This window comes from Rhinatrema bivittatum, chromosome 16 (assembly GCF_901001135.1).
Source record: "Rhinatrema bivittatum chromosome 16, aRhiBiv1.1, whole genome shotgun sequence".
Lineage (NCBI taxonomy): Eukaryota > Metazoa > Chordata > Amphibia > Gymnophiona > Rhinatrematidae > Rhinatrema > Rhinatrema bivittatum.
Window position 1 is genome coordinate 24,838,344 of NC_042630.1, and position 21,685 is coordinate 24,860,028.

The 21,685-nt window shown below is 46.8% G+C and overlaps 2 protein-coding genes across 2 annotated transcripts in view; both read left to right on the forward strand.

Moving 5' to 3' along the window:
* Positions 1-17,297, forward strand: part of TPM3 (tropomyosin 3) — a 39,501-nt gene extending 22,204 nt beyond the window's left edge. Inside the window, exon 9 of the mRNA XM_029581991.1 lies at positions 16,183-17,297. Within this exon, the coding sequence (XP_029437851.1) occupies positions 16,183-16,265 (83 nt within the window). The 3' untranslated portion in view covers positions 16,266-17,297. The remainder of the gene's footprint in view (positions 1-16,182) is intronic.
* A 131-nt stretch (positions 17,298-17,428) lies between these two features.
* Positions 17,429-21,685, forward strand: part of NUP210L (nucleoporin 210 like) — a 52,293-nt gene continuing 48,036 nt past the window's right edge. The window contains exons 1-3 of the mRNA XM_029581987.1: positions 17,429-18,376; positions 19,173-19,309; positions 21,386-21,517. Coding sequence (XP_029437847.1) covers positions 18,222-18,376; positions 19,173-19,309; positions 21,386-21,517 — 424 coding nt within the window. The 5' untranslated portion in view covers positions 17,429-18,221. The remainder of the gene's footprint in view (positions 18,377-19,172; positions 19,310-21,385; positions 21,518-21,685) is intronic.

The window sequence follows — 21,685 nt, forward strand, 5'->3', positions numbered from 1 at the left end:
CCTTTAATGGCTTACATAAGCCTAAGCAATTTACAAAATAACATAATACAACTACAAGATCACCTGGGCAGCAATAATTTAAAAAAAAAAATAATAATCTTAATATGTCAGTGTTGCAAATCCACAGCCAAAGGCTTGTTTAAACAAGAATGCTTTTAACATCGATGTAAAGGTTTCCAAGCAGTCCATTAGATAACCGTGCTTTCCATAGAGAATTCCAAATGGCAAGAGCTGCCATTGAAAAGGCAGATTCCCTTGTTTCGACCACATACATTTTCATTTAAGCCAAGGCAAAAGCTTGCCTAGATTTTTCAGGAGCCAGGGAGTCAAAAATCCCCCTTAGGCTGCCTTTGTTTCACAGCTGAAGGTCTTAGGTGGTCATCAAATAAAAATGGCCTTCCTCTTTTAAAAAAAAAAAATGGATCTAATATTATAATAAGTAGGTTGATCTTGATGTCGGAAATATATAAAAATGCATCATGACTAAATTGGGGGGAAAAAAGGCCATAGGCTTATCCAGTCTGCCCATACACACCATCTACTCAGCTTTATGGTCACTACCGCTGCCTCTGAGATACCTTGAACTTAACCATGCTTTCTTGAACCAGATCCCACTCATATTTAAAAGAACTTCACCCCGCATGTTATACTGTTTCCTTATTTTTTGCAGTCAAAATGCATAATTACATTTTAGCAATAAATCTTAACTGCCAGACTCTGACAATCCCTTGAAGCTTTGCTAGATCCAACCTTAAGCATAGGAACAAATATTTGTTCCAAGCACTTCAGGCGTGTCAGCATGGATATTAAAATCTCCAAGATTAAATTGGTTCCAAAAAAATCATGAAAGGCTGTAATAACAAGATCCAGGGGACTATAAACCACACATAGTTAAATTTACCAAATGTAGGCTGAAGGGACACAATTCCAGGGATAACTGTGCTTGAGTATTGTGACAATATTTTCTTAAATGTTATCTGTCCCCCATTTTGATCTGAAGGTGGGGAAATAGAGGTGCAATTCTGGTGCCAAAGATTCTGAACTTCTGACTTTCATTCAGACAGGTCTCAGTTAAGCGTAACATCAGCCAGTTTCATCAAACAAAACAGACAGGTGGTAAAAGATCTGATCTGAAATGATTTACAATTTCAACTTTGCCTAGGAGGAAGAACTGAATTCTTTTTCTACCTTTCTTATGAATATTCTAATGATGGGAAGTAGAGGGTCTCCCAAGAGTTGCTTCTCTCTAATGCTCAGGTTCAGGCAGAGCTCTGTTAGACATGCGGAAAGAATTGAATGTATGCTGTATCTGACAAAAGTGTTTATTTTTAAAATACTTCTCAAAGCGATTTACAACATAATCATAACATTAAAACAAAAATAGCAAAACATAATGGCTATTTTGATGTTGGGCATTTTAATAGGGAAATCCCATGCAGGCTAGCATTTATAGACAGGCTGCACTAATGCCTGGAAAGCAAGCTTGTCTGAATAGGAACAAAAACAAGAGAAGCTTTGAGAGACACAGATATGAAGGGCAATGATGGCAAGATGGTTGAGGTCAGATAAAAGACATGGGGTTGGGTTGTTGACTCTGGAATTTGTGTTCACCTATCCAAGTGGAGGAATCTAAGCTGGATGGGCCATTTTGGTTTTCTCTTCTGTCTTTTTCACTGTTAACCAAGGTACACGCTGATGATATAGGTCTGTTTGTTTTCTAGAATTACCTACGTGTCACGTTTGCATGGTGACTAAATTAAGTACTATTTGTGCATATTTGAAATCAGAAAACTTGACCCATGTAAGATATGAGGTTCAGTTGACCAGCATTTCTTCTATAAAGTAAAGTTGATCTTCCTCTTAACTTTAGTAGGCATGCCCATGCATACAGACTATTTATTTATTTAGCATTTTTTTATATACAGAGGTATAGCAGAGCTGCCCTCACTCTGGTTTACAGACTAGATGTGCCTGGAAGGCCTTTCCCTGACCTGGACAGAGGAATGGCCTACAACATGTACTTGAGTCAGCTAGAACAGAAATTAATTATCAGCATTCTTAAAAACATAAGTGCCATGGTGGGTCAGACCAAGGAGCATTTAACCCAGCATCCTGTCTCAAACAGGGGCCAGTCCAGGTCACAAGTAGTTGTCAGATCCCCAAGAGCTGATCTATTTCTTGTTTTCCTAGCATGTAGCCAGATGGACTCAGGACCAATGGGTTATGCTCCCCTGCCAGCAGAGGGAGACGGAGTAAGGCTATAAATCTGATTGTTCAGTACATAAACCACTGCTGTGACCTCAGCCCTCCAGAATTCTCTGTCTCCAGCAGATGGTATCCATCCCTCTCCCTATGGGGATTGTTATACATAAGAAATTGCCATGCTGGGTCAGACCAAGGGTCCATCAAGCCCAGCATCCTGTTTCCAACAGAGGCCAAAACCAGGCCACAAGAACCTGGCAATTACCCAAACACTAAGAAGATCCCATGCTACTGATGCAATTAATAGCAGTGGCTATTCCCTAAGTAAAATTGATTAATAGCCATTAATGGACTTCTCCTCCAAGAACTTTTGGAAGGAGAAATTCTAAATTGGAGAAAATTGAGCCCCATTCTCCTGCAGTGATAGCTAAAGGCCCCTCCCTAGTTGAGAATTCCTGAGGCGATCTGATATCCCTCAGAGGTGTGCCTTAGTCCAGTAGCCAGTTCCCAGTGTAGACTTTGCTGCATAGGAAGCAAAGTGTGGCAGTGACTGTCAAAACCCTCTCTCCCCACAGCTAGAGAGAGTCTCTGTACTCAGCCAGTAAGTTCTGAGCCCAGGTAAATTTAAGAAAAAAAGATTTACCTTCCGACTCAGATTGGAAGGATTTTCGGTAGGACTCTCCCTGCTTGGCACACCATACTGATGTCGTTCCCTCTCCCGTTGTTGGGGTAAGGGGAATTGGGCTTCTGGGCAGGTTGAGTAGGCCCCGCTGTAGGGCTTGGTCGGCCCTCCGCATGGTAGACCACGGCGGTGCCATCTTGCACTCATTTCTGTGTGCACACCGTATTGCCCTCCATAGAACGTCAGTGCGTATAGTGTGTCGGTGCTGTGCGCATAATGGGCACATCCCTATGGACCCAACTTTGAAAACGCACAATACAGGAAGAGCCGTGCACACTGGATGTGCGTGTGCATTGCCGCGCCCCACCTAGACACTCGAAATCTGTGCACATAAATTGTGCAAGCCGATTGAATGCACAGCTACTGCTGCTAATGGTGCTGGCAACCATGAAACCTAAGCGCCTTACCCTCTGCATTGCCTGGCATATTAGGGCTTCACAGCCTGACCTGGATTCCAACTTTGTCAGCATTGTGAGGAATCCCAAGGAGAGTTAGTCACCTTGGACTTTGCTAAGCCAGGCTCCTCCCATTCAGATGATGGGTTGGTCACAGCCTTAACTGGCATTATACTGGATCTGAGTACACCCAAGACTGGGTCATCTGTGGGAGAGGGAAATTCAGCTGGACCCTCCCCAGTACCTTCTAGACTAGGCATGGACACGGCTGCCTTTTCTTGGGTGGAGTTTTTCCAGGGGCTTACAAGCCTTTGTACAAGCAGTCTATTGCCTCACTTGCCCCTGTCCAAATGGAACCTCAGTCAGTGACCCCTCCTTCTCCCCTTCCTATCTGCAGACCCTGAGGCATGCTTCGCCTTACCAAGGATATCCCTGGTAGGGACCCAGAATGAGGAGGAACCAGATTACTTGGAATATAGGGAAATCCCCACTGGGTTGGAACCATATTGGACCATGTTATGGTCCTTTCACACAGATGAATTGCTGGCCCAGGTTTCCCAGACCCTGAAGATGCAGGGAGTTTCTGAGGCAGATTCTATGACCTTCCCAAAGAATCCTGTTCTGATTTCCATGTGGAAAGCTTCTTGCTACTTCCCTGTGATAGACACCATCCAGGAATTAGTTGATCTGGAATGGGATGCCCCAGAAGCAAGTTTCAAAGGGGGGGGCCTCTGGTCCCTGTAGTAAGAGAACATTTGTGTTTCCCTAAAGTGGATGAGCTGGGCTGTGCCGTTTCTAAGCGAACAACTATCCCAGTGGAGGGAAGACCTGCCTTTAAGGATGCGCATGATAGACAGATTGAGACTATACTTCAGCCAGAGGAGTGGCCTCAGTGGTGGCAGCCAGATGACAGCTATGGCTGCAGAATTGGTCAGCTGACACAATGTCCAAAGCTAATCTTAAAAAGATGCCCTTTAAAGGATCACTCCTATTCAGGAATGAGCTGGAAAAGCTGGCCAGTAAATGGGACAAATTTCCATTTCCCCGGTTACTGGAAGATAAGAAGATGCAGTTGCAGTACCCCTCACCTATAAGGGGTCATTCCAGGGGTTCCTAGCATTTTTGCCCTTATAGAAATTTGACATTTCAGAGGTCTCGACCTCCTTGGAAGGTCTGTCTTTTTGTATGTGGCAGCTCAAGAGAGGGGCAGGTTCAGGCTCAACCTGAACCCCCCAGTGAAATTTTACTGACCCACCTTTGAGGCGAAGGGATAGGGAGCCATCTCTCTAACCAACGGTGGTTTGAGATCCATGTGGACAAATGGGTACTGAAAATCATACAAGGACATGTTGAAATTCCACAGTACTCCTCGGGACGTATTCATGATATCTCCTTGCCACACTCAGCTCAAGAAGCAAGCACTGGAGATTACACTTCTAAGGCTCCTCAGTATGAGGGCTGTGATCCCAGGAAAATGTGGTGTGGTATTTTATTTTGTAGTACCCAAGAAGGGAAGGATCCTTTTGTCCCATCCTGGACCTCAAGAGTTTCAACCATCACCTGCGAGTGACTCATTTTCGCATGGAGACCTTGCTGTCTGTGATAATTGTATAATCTGAACAGTTCTTAGGTCCAGGGAAATTATCTGAGGCCTACCTACGTATTCCAATGCAACAATACAGCTTCCTATGTTTTGCGATACTGGGCTCTGCCCTTTGGCCTAGCCACCACCCCAGAACATTTTCCAAGATTATGGTGGTTGTCAGCAGTGTTGAGGAAAGATGGGATCCTAGTGCACCCATACTTAGATGATTGGCTGATCCGGGCTAAGTCCGTGGAAGTGAGCCTCCTAGTGACCAACAGGGTGATCTCCTTGTTACAGGAACTCAATTGGGTAGTAAACCTGGCCAAGAGCAGCCTCAGGCCTTCCCAAACCTTGGAGTATCTGGGAGTCCAGTTCAACACCAGGCAGGGCAAGGTCTTTCTCCTGACCACACGGATACAGAAGATGTACCAGGTGCCTCAGTTGGTGAACATGGTACGCCGAACAGTGTGGAGCTATCTCAAGTCCTCTGTTTGGCAGCAACATGGAAGTTGTGCCGTGGGCGAGGGCACACATGTCTACTTCAATGCTGTTCAGCTACACTTACCAATGGAAGTCTTTTTCTTGCCTCCAGTGGTGGTTGCAGGAAGCTCATCTGAGCAGGGTCATGTCCCTGTCCTTGCCGAACTGGCTGGTTCTCATGACAGATGCGGGGCTGGGGCACTCGCTGTCAGGAGCTGATGGCCTAGGGATGATGGACGGAAGTAGTGGACCTCTGGAACATCAATCGCCTGAAGCCTGGGCAATCAGATTGGCATGTTTTCAGTTGAGCCACAGACACCAGGGTCAAGTGGTCTGCATGATGTCATACAATGCAACAACAGTAACCTACATCAACTGCCAGGGAGGAACCAAGAGCCAGCAGGTGTCACAGGCAGTATAGTCCTTTGTAAGGTTTAGTAGAATGCGTCAGTATTGGGGTATAGCAGGGGAGTACCCTGGGAATATTTCTGAGGTAATAATGCTGCAAAAGACTGCAACCCAGTCAGGTCCTAGATGTTGTGTAAAGTACAACATAACTTATGAACAGACATTTCATGTCATGAAATCAGACATCTGTAAGGGATGTAGAAACCAGTCCTATCCCTTTCCTAGCTGTAGCCTGGTGGAGGGCTGAATGTACCCTAGCGTCTGATTACAGTTCCTAATCTGTCAGCTTCATTTGCTTTTTATGATGTGGCCAGGACTCCATTCCTCAAAATAGATTCTTCTCATGATGAAAATAATATACTTCGGCATTGTAGTAGGAAGTGGAGCATTTTTAGTAAATCGGCATATTTAGGAACACTTTCTCACTCCACTTCTGTTCTACCCTTGGACCACTCCCCAAGAGATAGTGTTTGGTGTACTGAGGGTCATTGTAGTGGAAGTGACCAGAGTTGGCAGATCAGATACTTGGACATCCTTACATCAGGTATTTGGCAGCTCCTAATTTACTTATATAAATATGGTAATTTTTACAGTGCCACATAATCTGGTAGATAGAGCTTTAGATATCCCTATAGCACCTCAAAAACCTCACTGTACCTTCTCCAAGGCCTTTTTAAACCTGCAGTCCTTTTGGCATTCATTAAGGAAAGGTCCTGAGTAATCTGGAAGTTTTTACATCCTTCAGTCATAAGCCTTAAAAAAAAAAAAAAAAAAAAAAAAAATCACCTTAACCTATTGCTACAGTTTTATTGTTTGTGCAATACGTATATATCTGCAAAAGAGAGCAGAGTAATTGCCAGCTCCCACAGTCAGTGAGCGTGTTGGAGAAATGAGCTTGAGTACCCGTATGTAGCGTATCCGCGTCATACGTTGTAGTGATGTCTTGTGTAGTCCTTGAAAAGCTTATGTTTAGCCCTACCTACACTTTCCGAGAAGGAAGCATTTTATGATATGCCTGGGTTTATGTCCTCCGAGCCTCATACCATGACAAAACTTACATTCTGCCCATTTCCAGGGCGAATTACAAACTAAATGCTCACAAAACACAAGCATCACATAAATTAGGCAATCCTAAAATGCTCTAGAGCTCGCCCCTGAAAGTGCTGCTTCCTGTGTGCATTTGTATATCTTTCTCTTCTAGGGTAGACATTGAGGCCACTTTCTTTCTCTCTTCTGCAGTGCCTCCAGCTTGAGATGGGTAATGGGGGGATAAGATATGGAAGAAAGCAAATGTTGCTTACCTGATGTAACAGGTGTTCTCACAGGACAGCAGGATGTTAGTCCTCACAAATGGGTGACATCGAGGATGGAGCCCTGTACGGAAAACTTTTCTGTCAAAGTTTCAACAAGCTTTGACTGACACTAGCACACTGGGTGCACTGAGCATGCCCAGCCTGCAATTATCCCTGTGAGCCACAGGTGTCTCCCTCAGTCTCGTCTTATAGCTAAAAAGCGCAAGCGAAACTAAAATAAAAGTATACAGACCCAACTCCGCGGGGTGGCGGGCGGGTTTCGTGAGGACTAACATCCTGCTGTCCTGAGAGAACACCTGTTACATCAGGTAAGCAACATTTGCTTTCTCACAGGACAAGCAGGATGGTAGTCCTCACAAATGGGTGAGTACCGAGCTGAGGATGCCCGGGAATGCACCAGATACACCGCAGATGCGCAAAGGCGTAACGACTGAGGTGGAAATGGGAACGGAGGGCATCCGCAACACCATAATGGGTTCGTGGAAGGATGTTGGGTAGTGAATTGAAAAAAGTAAGAGTAGGCGGACTGGCCAAACATGGAGCATGCCGGCTAGTCAAATGTAAGCAATAATAGGCTGCGAAGGTATGGAGAGGACTCCAGGCTGCAACCTGATAAAAAAGTACAAGCAGCAGTAACCAAAGGGAAGCTGTTAAGGCTAAGATGGACACAACAGTATGTGGATACCCACAGTGTTGTAGTGAAATGTCTGCTTGTTGGTAGGAAAGGAAATATAGACCACTTAATCAGAAGGATTAGGTCTGTGTGGCCACTGGAAGTAGCAGCTTGACCCTTGCATGAAGGAAAGAGTCAAGTGGAATTCACATGGAATGCAGTGCAATGTAGATAGAATGTAAGCGCAGCATTACTGTCCAGGAATGTGGAAAACCCAGTCTCTCCCTAGGGCGAGAGAGAGAGGTTAGGAAAAATTAATAGAGTATTTCCTGAGGAAAGGAGATACAACATCTACCTGAAAAGGATAGAAAGTTGAATGCGTAGAACTACTCAGTGGCAGAGGAACGGAGTCAGGTGAGTATGGAAAGAGTGCATAACTCACAGACCCTGCTGGCAGGAATGACATTAAGAGGGAAAGAAGTTCCCTTGCCAAACTGTGGAAGAGAGGAATGGAAAGGCTCAAACGTAGAATGTATGAGACTTATAAGGAGAATATATATGTTCATTCCGTGATTAGAGAAATAGAGGCGGCTTGATCAGTGGATAATCCATGGTAAGCCGACTCAGAGAGGATTACCGAAAACGGGAACCCAACTCCCAAAACGATACACCTCCTAAGAGAAAGGTGTATCTATGTGGAGGATGTCTGGAGAACAGAATCCGAGGGAGTAAGAAAAAATGGTGGAAAAGTAAAAGGGGTAATACCTCTTTTTTTTTTTTTTTTTTTAGCGTCAGGAGGTAAAGCCTGCCATATTAAACGGCAAGATTTATGTTTAGAAGGTTTTGTGATGCTACCAGAACCTAAGAACATCAGTAAGTCTATGATTTGGGACTGACTGGTGAGAGAATAAAAGGTTACTGATATGATGGATTGAGAAGTATGGGAAAGCATACTGATCTCAGTCAGGGAGTGGGGAAAAGAATACTGAACCCCATCCCAGTTCAACATTAGAAGAATGCTGGCTACGAGAGGCAGCAGAAGAGATATATTGAAGAGGCCTTTGATGGAAGAAAAGGCATCTAAGGGAACGCATAGGAAACATGTGCAGGGAGCAGAACCTGTGCATCGTATGGAATGATCAGACGCCGAGGAAAGTTTAGTTAAACTCAGCGTTAAAAGATTTGCCCTGTACACATGTAATTGAGACCATCCGAGAGGATAGAACCTACGTGGAGAAGGTCTGATAGAGCGTTCATTAAATCTCTTAGATATGTGGCCCAAGGGCCAAGGGTAGAGCTGCGCAGCTGTCTAGCAGAGCAGCTAAGAGGTAATGCGTGCTTATGAGTTGGAAAGCACATTGTCCCTATGCTGTCTGTCTGTATGCACAAAGAATTGTTGCAAAAGCAGTATTGGAAGGCATAAGGGCATAACTCATGGGTGCAACGTCCAGGAAGTTTATGAGAAACTATGCTGGAGTGCAATAGATGCATAATGGGTTGACAGCTTTCAGGAGAAACTTTATAACCCTAAGGAATTGCGAGCATGAGTCGAAGGAGACTAGGTCCTAGTTCGAACTGGGATAAGAATCAGGGACGAAAGCAATGAAACCACTTAGGTCCATTGAGTATAGAATGTCACTGAATATAACCCATAGCAGTTTTGAATTATGAGAAAAATGCATAGTGGGAAGAAACCCCATAGCCCAACCATGAAAAGTTGAAAGGCTGAGGTTATGGAAAATATGCGCAGAGACATATAACAATGTATCAGAATGTCTGTGCGCATGCTGGACAAGAGGGTCTTAAGACTGTGGTGTCCAGAAGTGTTACAGAAGGGATTTATGGCAGTGACAGTAATCCCAGTTAGTAAATGTATAGTGAGTCCTGAAAAAAGTGAGAGCTCCTTGCATGTACTGAAAGTGGTTAGCCGTAGTCTATGCAAGGAAAGTGAATGATGTTACACTCCGCAGAGAAAACAGCATTCACCAACAGTGATGCAAGAGACAGTTCACTTACCGAAGCTGGTGCCAGCGGCAGAGCTTGGGGTTGTAATGTTGACTCACCATAAAGCACATAGAAACATTAAAATAATGTACTTACTGCAGTATGGAGTGATGGTAACCAAAGATACCATTGTACCTGTGACGTCTAAAGAAAGTTGGATTTTCTTAGGTCCAGGATGTGCGGAGAGTAACTATTTTCTGTTAAAAGAAAGAATAGTGCAATTAAAACTCCCCAACCCCCCTCCCTTCTCCCCTCTGCACTTCGTAGCGCCTGGGGGAGTGTACCGGGACTTTGGTACAAGGTGGGGTGGCCGCTCTGATATCTGACCAGATGGGAGACCAGGAGGTGTCCCAATGGAGGATATCATGTAGGCTCCTGCAGGTGTGTGAGCGGTAAGTGGTACCCGCATTTCTGTATGCTGTACAAGGAGACACTGAGACCTGTGGCCAGGCCTCAAGGTGGACTTGTACATGGGGCAATGGTTGCTGAATCTCATGTTTAGCAGATCAGCCAATGCAGCTGGACCTTGGTTGGGAGGGAACCAAGAGTCAGAGCATTGGTCGGGACAGGGACTTGTTACTGACAAGAGAAGAAGCCCTGCTGCAATCCCAAGAAGATAGAGGGGTTCTCCTGATATTGTGGCTAACATAGCTAACATAGCGATATGTGACACTAATACAGTTCTAAAAGACACATGACCCAGAACTTTTCGAACCACGGTCCGAATGGGAGAACACAACTCTATGGGAATGCCGCCGAAGCGGGTACTTACCATCCGTCGTGGATCGCCGCAAGACGAGCCGGTGAAGATTGTTGACTCCGACGGTCTCCGGAGTCCTCGAGGGTAAGGCCGGGGACGTAAACGTCCATCTCGCTCTGAAACCCGGTATGGTGGCACAGGTACAGAGGAGACAGGCCAGGCGTGAGTGGCGTTTAGACTGCTAAGTGTAACAGATGGCCATAGTCCCACACCACTTGACGGTGGGGCACGCCAGGAACAGAGGAGCCCTAACGGAACTCATGTTCCCTTCCCTCGTCCCAGCGGCTCGATGTGTCGTGACGCCAATGCAGAAGCTGTCGGACCTGGATCCGGAAGTTCTGGATCACCAAGGACTGCCAAAACTGTAGGAACAGTGCTGATGGCAGTGGTGATGTCGCTCTGCCCGAGCGTTGTCCAGCCTGGAGAAGGATGGCACCGATGTGCTGGATGGCGTCAGCGGCGGACGATCACGATGTCGGCGATGATGGGTGCCACGGTGCTCGGCCCGGTCTTTCCCCAGCGCCGAGATGGAAGCCCTCGTCGTCCTGGAAGGCGATCGATGACGAACTGTCAGCACGCCTGCTCTGCTCCTGACACAATGGAGTGTCTTAAGCTAATACGGGGCTTAAAAAAGAACCCAAAGCGTGGAGCAATGTGAGGAGGCGAGGGTATTATGTGGCGGTGCTATGTCGGTATTGACGATATTGAAGGCAACCTAAGGGGCTTCGAGGATATCATCAAAATGGGTATGAAAAATCGTCGATGACTGGCCAGGAGAATGATGACAGTGACGGGCACTGACAGCAGTGGCATAGGTATCTTTGAAACGATGTGGAATCGAATAATCGAAAAACATTGCCGTTATTGAAAAAGATACCGGCATCGACTGAGTCGAAGTCGAATCAATAGGGCGTCAAGGACACCAAAGGAAAACGGAGGTGTCGAGGGCATCGATGCATGGAGGCGGGCATTTATGCCGTTTGTGGCATGGCCACGGGCATCAACTATAGGGCCACAGAAGTTGACGGTATCGATTTGGACAGACTCAGATTTCCAAGTGTACATGGCATCGGTGCCCCAGACACGTGTGTCGGTGGCATCGATATGGACACGTATGGAATCGATGGCATGGATCTCCCAGTCGATGAATTCCATCCCGGCATCAACGCCAGTCCTGGAATCGGCATGGGCATCGATGCCAGCCATAAGGCTGGCATTGGCATCAACGCCCATCCACGGAATCGAGCCGGCATGGATACCCACCGATGGGACCCACCTGGGCATCGAATTTCACCGATGGGAGCAGCCTGGCATCGACTGCCCTCGATGGATGCATTCTAACATAGATGCCCATGGATGAAACACCTGGGCATCGGTGTCCATCTATGCAAAAGGACCTGGCACCGATGCCATCGACGGACGGCCATCTGGCACCAATGCCATCGGACAAGCCATCCGGCACCGATGTCCACCGATGGGGACCATCCGGCATCGATGCCCACCGACGAATCGATGTGGCACCGATGCCCACCGATGGAAAAGGGCTGGACATCGGTGGGGAGGATGGGGTATCGATGGCATCCCCAAAAGGGGGGGTGGCATCGATGAAGTGACCCTGGGATCGTTAAAAAGTGTCTCGGGCAGCGGTGGCGGCGACCCGAGTATGCATGGCAGTGACTAACAGCGTGTGCGTCAATGGCATGCATCCGGGTAGGGACGGCACCGAGGAAGCCCAAGGAAAAAAAACAGTGCGTAGGAGGAAAAAGCCTGGTAGCACTGAAAAGCAAAAAACATGGATAAAGGCATCAGGGCACCGTGGGGGGAGGGGCGCTGATGACATATAAAAGCCCAGGGCGGTTTAGGAGGGTCCCGGTGTAGCGATAGGGTATCGACTGCGTGAGGGTACCAGGGAACGAAGGACTTGAAGCTACAGAAGTCCTAAAGTTAAGGAAAAAATCCCTACCCCACTAGCATAAGCAAGCAGAGTGTCACAGAGATACTCGCAAGCTGTTTAAAGCTAACTGAAAAAATGGGGGAAGGGAAGGCTTCAGTCAGTTAACAGCCTTAAGATAGTGACAGGAACCGACCGAAAAAAAAGAATTAGTACTCACCGAGCGTCGTAAAAACGTACGCGGAGGGAGACCTGTGCAGGGAAAAGTGTTTTTTGAAGTGAAAAGTTAAGTGTTTCCATGAGGTAATTAGTTAAAAAATCCTCACAGAGCTCCAACCGCTATGCTGACTGCAGAGCGGAAAAAAGAAGACTGAGGGAGACACCTGTGGCTCACAGGGATAATTGCAGGCTGGGCATGCTCAGTGCACCCAGTGTGCCAGTGTCAGTCAAAGCTTGTTGAAACTTTGACAGAAAGGTTTTCCGTACAGGGCTCCATCCTCGATGTCACCCATTTGTGAGGACTACCATCCTGCTTGTCCTGTGAGAAAGGGATTTACTTGAGACGTGCCTTCGTGGGGGGGGGGGGGGGGGGGAGGGGAGAACTTTTTTTTTTTGCTTTGCACTGGCAAGATCTTCCTGTTGTGAAATTTCAGGCCTTTAATTAGCTGCTCTGCCTAGATGGCTGGAACATTGTGGCAGAGGTATACATCAGTAACAAAATTGCTGACCAAAGACCACATTTTACCTTCGAGAAACAGCTGGGAGGAATTTATTTATTTTTTTATTGGTTTTAGACAGATATTAGACATACATGTTGCATTAATATGTCCATCAAATTTAAATGAATATATGAATATTTTTTGAACCATCTGGTGATGACATTAAGTCCGCTTGTTCATTCGCCATATTGGATGTCATCTGCGAGTGGGCTAACCATGTCCATGTTAAATCATGAAGAGCATTCATAGAAAATACAATAGCAAGAATGTGAAATCACTCGAGCATTACAACTTTGTATACGGTATTTGTAAGTGTTCGTGTATAGTATTGCATCTGACTCATCAACATCCCCTTTTAATATCCCATTCCCCCCACCCCAGTGTGCTCAGTATCGCAACAGTGTATGAGTTGTATTGAGAAGATACTAATACGGGTCTACGGGCATGACTGTAGAGGTGATGAGTATCATTAACATAATACCATTGGGTCAAGGCCTCTCTATTCTGCAGGAAATGGCCTTTCCCTGTAGGTAGGGTTCCCATATATTTTGAAATTTAAGTAATTGGTTGTTCCTTAAGGCTGTAAGATGACTCGGGTGATAGATCTTATCTAGCCGGGTAAGTGTATATTGCCAATCTTTGGCGTCTCAGGATTTTTCCACCAATATGCAGTCTCACACCTCACTGCAAGTACCACCTGCAAGACCAAAGATCTTTGCCAGATTGTGCCAATGGCTGGTGCAATATGTAGTAAGCACATCTTAGGGTCTAGAGGTATTGACATCTTGAGGTAATTAACTAATATAGTCAATTACCTCAAGCACTTGCGTTCTACTTTGGGACATTCCCACCACATATGAAAAAATGTGCCAATAGAGCTGCACTCCCTCCGACAAAATGCAGTTGTTTGTATGGACATTTTATGTAGACGCTCTGGAGTCAAATACCAACGATACAACAGTTTGTATCCATTTTCCTTTAGACTCGCAGACACCGAGCTTTTCCCTATACTCATATGGCAACTCTCCCACTCCTCTTTAGATATACGTTCCGCAAGATCAGATTCCCAATTCATCTGGTGCTTGGGCTTTTCTCCCTTTCCGGAATTCAATAACATGTATAAGCGAGAGATGGGCCTGCGCACATTTATCTGCATTTTCACAATATTTAACAAACATAGTTTTTCCCTGCGCTGAAGTTATTCTATGGCTAGAAAAAAAAAGTGACAGTTGCAAGTAAGTATGGTAATCCGCCTGGTTGAGGGAATACAAGTCCTGTAGCTCCCTAAATGGAATTAATTTATGATCTTTCTGTAATTGCCCCAGTGTGGTGAGCCCCTTTTCTTGCCAACGTTCAATAAAGGCCCTATCTAAGCCTGCTGGAAACAATGGATTATATAAGAATGATATGCTGTTCTATCTCCTATTAAGTTTCTCTTCCATTTTACCCAGGTGTGCATCACTAACTCAATGTAGTTAGTGGTGCGAGCTCCCCTTGCTTACCCTAGAAACTAAAGGCGGTTCTCCTGTCAATACCCTCTATCTTTATCCACGGTTTAGGTGAACCTGTACAATGCCAACTGCCCACCACCGCTAGTAAATTAGCTACATAATACCACATTAACAGGCAGATACAGTACAGTGCACTCCAATGCGCACTGTTGTCCTGCTATTGGACACGCGTTTTCCCTTACCCCTTATTCAGTAAGGGGAGGAAAACGCACGTCCAACCCGCGGCATCTAATAGCGCCCTCAACATGCAAATGCATGTTGATGGCCCTATTAGGTATACGCGTGGGATATAGAAAGTAAAATGTGCAGCCAAGCTGCACATTTTATCATGCAGCCAAGCTGCACATTTTACTTTCAGAAATTAGCGCCAACCCAAAGGTCGGTGCTAATTTCTTCCGGTGCCGGGAAAGTGCACAGAAAAGCAGTAAACTGCTTTTCTGTGCACCCTCCAACTTAATATCATGGCGATTTTAAGTCGGAGGTCCTGAAGAGTTAAAAAAAAAAAAAAAATTGAATTCAGCCCATGGCTGTCGGGCCGAAAACCGGACGCTCAATTTTGCCAGCGTCCAGTTTCCAAGCCCGTGGCTGTCAGCGGGCTCGAGAACAGACGCTGGCAAAATTGAGCGTCTGCTGTCAAACCCGCTGACAGCCACTGCTCCTGTCCAAAAAGGAGGCGCTAGGGACACGCTACTGTCCCTAGCGCCTCCTTTTCTCTGTTTCTACCGCGCCACCTAATTTGAATACTGCATCGCACGCGCCGGGAGAGCGGGCGTTCATCCGCTCTCCCGCGGACTTTACTAAATCAGCCTGTAAGTTAGGGAAACCAAGCCCCCCATGTAACTTATCTTTATACAGGACTGTTCTGGCTACCCTATGTGGTTTCAGTTTCCAGACAAAGCGAAATAATTTCCTTTGCCATATTCGTAATGCTTGGTCCGGTATAATGACTGGAAGTGTCTGGAAAAGATAGCAAAACTTGGGTAAGACCGTCATTTTTACGGCCGCTATACGACCCAGCCAAGACAAATTCGCTCGATCCCAATGATCTAGATCGTGTTGGATTGCCTTAATTAGGGATCATAGTTTAATCCAAACAGTTGAGTTAGATTGGGGCTTAACCTCACCCCCAGATATTTTATCCATTGTTTCACCCTTTAAATGGTAACTGGGTGGCCACTGCCCCAAATTGGGACCCTTCCATAGATATGTTCATCAATTCCGATTTGTCCTCATTCATTTTGAACCCCAATACCATCCCATATGTACAAATTTTTTATGTCTCCATTTAATATTCTACCTCTTTAGCTAGGAAAGGCACAAGACCTGAGTACAAGAATATGTGAAATTGCAGTCCATGTCTGAGGGGAGGGGTACAGGATGCTGGATGGCTTGTGGTGGTGTCATGCTGAAGATTGAATCTGGATAAAAACTGATCAGCTTTGGTTTCTTTGGGTCTGGTCTAAGGAGAGGAGAGCACTGGATGCCCAGGACTAGAACTGTGCTGACACGTCCTGTAAGCAGAGAGAGACCCTGTGGCTTGGCAGCCTTCAGCCTGCCTCGGACTACTCTCCGTTTCTGATTTTGTACTTTTCTGTGCTTTTGTGTGTTTCTTGCATTAGATAAACTGAGGTGCACCAAAGAGGAAAACTTGAACATGAAGCGAATGCTGGATGATACCCTGCAAGAGCTGCACAACTTATAGAGGTGCCAGAGCCCAGCCATCCCCAGGGCTGTCCAGCCCACTGCCAGTCCAGCACCTGAAAGGGTCATAAGGATGGGCCAAGCCTTCAGAACAACCGTGAGGAAAGGAAACCATGAACCGTTTTGCAATAATGTTTTTTTTTTCTCAAAAGCATGGGTGAGGTGTACACATTCCCACATTAGAGCTTGCTGTTCCCTGTCCCTGGCAGGGAGCTGCTGAAATGGAAACAGAGTGTAAAGACTGTGTTCATCTTTGTGCTTACCACAACTACTTTTTTTTTTTTCTTTAATTGCAATAACATCTTGTAGTGAAGCTTGACTACTGATCGACCTGGGCTGGCAGCCTCTTTCTGCTCTAATATGTTTTTTGTGAAAAACTGGTATTGCCTTTTAACAGTTTGCCAAAAGGAAAGCTAGGGCTTTACTTGTACCTTCCTCGCCTAGAAAGGCCAACTGGGGGTGGGAGGTGGCCCTTACTCACTTGCAAATGGAGTTTTCCCAAACTGAAAGGCCAAGGATTCCCTCCTCCCCCCCTCTTTTTTTTTTTTTTTTTCCTCCCTCCTAAATTGGCAGCAGTCATCAGGGGCCAGGCTTTGCCACTCAGACTCGCCACCCTCACTACCTTTTTACTGTACAAATAGCAAAGCAGTCCCCTTCCGTTAGCTTCAATTCAGGCCACCTGCCTTCTGCTGGGGTTGCTTTTCTTTTGCTGACTGAAAGCTGCCAAATTGTGGGTCTCTGTACCACATTTGCTGCCATTTGTGTGTGCATGGGGTGGGGGACAGACAGGACTGAGACTTACGGGATCCCCCCACAGGCAGGGAAAGCAGCCCTCAGTCCCTGGGATTTGTGAGTTGGGGGGTAGTAAAATGACATTGAATAAAGAACGGTCTCATTCTGGGATTCTGACACTGAAACTGAACATGGTTTTTTATTTTTGCTTCTTAAAATAAAGGACCGTTTCCTCCAGGCTGTTTTTAAAACCTTGTAACAGATTTTGATTTTCCACGAATAAATTACTGAAATAAAGCTGCTTCCCTGTGCACGGCTGTGTGGGTTTGTGGATGTAAGGAGGGGGGGGGGGGGTGAGTTTATACTTTATGTTCTGTAAATTTACTGCAGGGAGCTGTGTCTTAATTGAGGCCCCCCCCCCAGCTCCTGCTGAAGGCCGGAGAACCTGCAGCCATCGGCGCGATGTGGAGGAGAATTATTTTCAGTCCAGCTTGGGTTATCCGGTGCTGCAAGGGAAGGAGCTTGCTCTCCTTTTATTTTTTTAATAGATGTTCCCACCACTGGGCCAGCGCTTGGAATGTTTTGATTGAATTACTCTCCTTTTTCCACGCCGCGGCTCAAGGCTCACGTTACAATTCAGGTACTGCAGTTAGATCCAAATCCCCCTTGGAGAGGGAAATAAGTCCTAGAGAGCTGCTTTGAATGTTCACTTGCAATGAGAAGTGCCTTTCATGCAGATTAGGGAGCTTTTTGTTTTCAGTTACATTTTTTTCCTGGGATTTACCATATTATAACAGATCAATGGAAAAATGACTTTTCTCCTGTTAATAGAACAATTTTCCTACTGTTTTTATTTTAATAAAATTCCTAGGTAAATCAAGATAACTGAAAACAAAGGTTCCTAGGCCTATTCATTGCAGATATTGTGGTACTGGAAAGTGATGCCACTTGCCCAAGGTCCCAGGTGTAGCTGGAAGCAGTAGGATTTGAACCCTGGCTGCTCCGCGTGTGGATGTGTAGGAAATCGCTCGCGGGCTGCTTGGAGGCTGTGAGCTGGTGATGTCGTACGTGGATTCTCCAAGCAGCTGCGTGCTGTGACAGCCCACCTTGTTTGTTTTTGAAGAGATGATGTCACAAACTGCCTCGGTGACAGGAGCGTGGGTGGAGTGTGAAGGCTTTCAGTACTCCTTGGGGACCCTCTTATCCTTGCTTTGCCTTTGTAAATATGGAGGTGGGGGGCCCCAGGTTGCTGCTGCTCCTCCTCTGTCTGCTGCCCCCCTCCCTCCCCTCCAAACTCAATGTGCCCAAGGTGCTGCTGCCCTTCTCCAGAGATGTGGGGGTGGGATTCCTGCTAGAAGCTGAAGAAGGTTGTTACACCTGGTGAGTATCAAGTACTGATGTGTCTGACCTACGGGGCAATCCCATCAAGGCCAGCCCTGGAGCCAGCGAGCTGTTTACTCTTTATCTTACTGAAGAGGATGTAGTGGCAGCAGCAGTGAAAGGAAACTAAATGAGCAAGGCTTTCCTTTTTTGTGAAGGAGAGGTGGATGCTTCTGGTTAAGAGAAAAAAGGGGGAGGGAGGGAGAGACTGGTGCTGGGACCACCTCCACCCGAGGAAGAGTTGTGCTGCTAAAGACAATGGTCCTGGCTCTAGGCCCCATCTCTGACTTTCATTAGGTCCTGTAGCACTCCAGCTCTGTCGGGCAGTTTTCAGCACTGTACCTTTTGATGCAGTCGGGCTATTTTTACCTGCAGTTCTAAAAGGGGTTATGAGGTGGTACCTTCTGTCAGGGGAAAAGTACCTGTGCTCCTGTGTACCTCTCTTCTTCTCCCCCCCCCCCCTCTGCAGATAGCTTTTCCCAGAAAACTGGGCATAGTTTTGAAAATTCAGAAGTAGGTGTATTTCATTCCACCCCCATGCTTAGCTCTGCTCAGGATGGGGGAATTTTACATCTTCTGGCACAGCATGTACTTTCCCCCACATAGGGCAGGGGCCAGTATTCAGACCTCCCTTCCACGCAGGTAGAGAGCCTTACTATAGCTCATAACCTCCCTCCATCAGGTCTGTGTGTGCAATTGGATATAGCAGAACTGTCATCGGCTGTGGGCTGGGTGGGTGGTTAGACTATGAGTGGGGGATTGTACACGAAGAAGAAAATGTTCTTTTTCTTTTTAGGTTTTCCACCCGTCCTGATATAGTATCTGTTTCACCAATGCAGGAGAACAGCAGTCTGTGTTCGCAGAGGGCCATTCTGTCGGCACAGTCCACCCAGCCCTTAAGACTCAGCAGCATTATTATAGCAGAGGAGATAGGTAGGTGGCATGCCAAGTCACTCGGCCACTCGCGGACTGTGGGGCTCCTGCACGTACATTGTCAATGAGCCAGAAGAAAGCATGTCTGCTTCGCTGTAGACGGCAGCTTGAATTAGACGTGGGTGGGGTGATGGCTGATGCTGCTGCTGAAGTGTTATTAAGCAAGCTTGGTGGCTTCCCCATGCCTAGCACGCACACAACAGCGTGAAAAATACAGTCTGCTCGTCAATTTGACAGGTTTTCTGGTAGCACCTACTCCATCTATTGGGATCAAAACATAACAAACTGACGATAGGGTCAAGGGTCTCTTACAATCCTTGGGAAAAGGTGGGAAGAGCTATAGCTTGATTGCTGTGAGGTGGACTCTGGCCTGGAACGCTCCTCCCTCAATAAATTGGTTAGTTAAGATGTTATTTTTTGCTATGCCAACCCAACCGTCCCTCTGAAGCTTAAGATCCCCCAGCAATGCAGTTTAAAATGTCTCAGTTATTGTTTCATGAAGGTGGGTACTAAAGCTACTGCTCCTACTTGCTGATCGTACGCTGCAGTAGCACTGGGCTGTACCTTCATGGAAGATGTACTGATGAAAGGGAAAATTAAGTAGCGGAGCCACCTTTATATAAAAAAAAAAAAAAAAAAAAAAGGCTTGGCACCTTGAAAGAAGGCAGCCTCAGTGGTTTGGGTCTGCTGAAGGCCCCCACCCTTTAGAGAGCCCTTGGGGCTTCGTACCCGGTGGATTTCTCCTCGAGGACGAGCCCTGTCTGCTGCACTGAGCCCGGGCCTGAGGTGGATGCGGTGTTTGGGAGCCTTTGCTCCCCTTGGCACGGTGTGAAGCATCAGCCCACCTGCGATGATGTCTGCACGTGTTGGGTGTGCTTAGCTGTGAGCTCCTTGCTGCAGCGCCCTGGCTGATGATTGACCACAGCCAGAGAGATCAGCTGTGTCATTGTTGGAACCCGAATATTTATAAGCAAACCACCGCTGCCTACAGCTCCAGGTCTCCAAGCCCCCGACGCTTGGCTTCTTCTCAGGCCCCTCTTTGCATATACTGACAAGTTGTCTTGCCTCTTTCCATGCTGAGGCAAGAGTGAACAAAAATGTCTCACCAGCACCAGTGCAGTGGGAAATTTTGCAAAGCAAAAAAATGAGAGAGGGTTACATGTCCAGGTGGAAGCTTGCACAAATCAGACTGAAGGGCAGCAGTGCATGAACTTCTGTCCTTCCTTGGTCTGAATTTTTACTGTCTTTGGAGAGATGGATCCTCTCAACACCATCCTATGACATTACTAAACCTCCCCCCCCCCCATGTGTAGCTAATTTAGCCTTTCTTGTGAAAAGAGAAACGCTCCAAGTACTATCGGTATATTTGCTAAACTGATAACCCATCTTACCAAAGCGGTGCTGGGATATTATGGTCAAATACTCATCAGTTACATCACTGCCCTGACTCTATATATAGCCACATTATGCCCTGCTAAAAAATCCAATCTCGCCTGCCGTGCTGTGTTTAAGGCTGCAGGCTCTCTCTCGGAAGAGAGGCAGGGTTTGAATCAAAATCCCTACAACATGGCGCTTAAGGATCAAAACATGTGGAGAGCTAGATGGGGGGGGGGGGGGGGGTTAGGGGAGACTGTCAAAGCCCAGCAAGGTGTAATTTCAGTGCACCCACAATGCTCTAAAACAAGAGGGTCCATGATGAAGCTCCATGGAAGCAGAGTCTGGGTAGTGGTGGCAGGGAAGAGCCTCCCGGAGGAGGTGATGGAGCCAAAAGCATTCAGCAAATTCTATAAAAGCTGGGATAAATGCAGAGGCTCCCTAGTGGCTGGGATCTGTGGTTATTGCACTGGGAAGTAAAGTGGGCAGATTCGGGGGGGGGGGGGGGGGGGTTTATGGGCCACATCTGCCTCATAGTCTGTTTCAAATGCCAAATGGTACAGCAGAGGGGGGGGGGGACGGGACCTGGAGCTCAGGTAATAGTGATGAGAACATCTGCCTGCCAGATGTGCCTATGGGATGATGTGCAGGACGAGCTCTTTGTGGTCCTGGAGGACTGTGGATCTCTTCTCTCTTTGCCAGTCACTGGCCATTTGCTGCGGTGTGAAGCCATCGTGGATGTCGTGTACAGCATTGAAATAGTCTCCAGGACCCGAGAGCTGTATGTGGACAATTCGCCGCTGGAGCTGGCCGTGAGAGCTTTAGATCAGGAAGGTACTGAGCCGCCACAGGGTGGGATTTTCAACACAGGGCCCAGTGTGCCTCCCACCCCTGGCCACAACGGTACAGATGAGCCTTTCCCCTCCCTCTGGGAACCCTGTGCCTTAGACTAGCAGCGGAAAGAATGCATAAAATCCTTGCCCAATGTAAACCCTTTTCTAA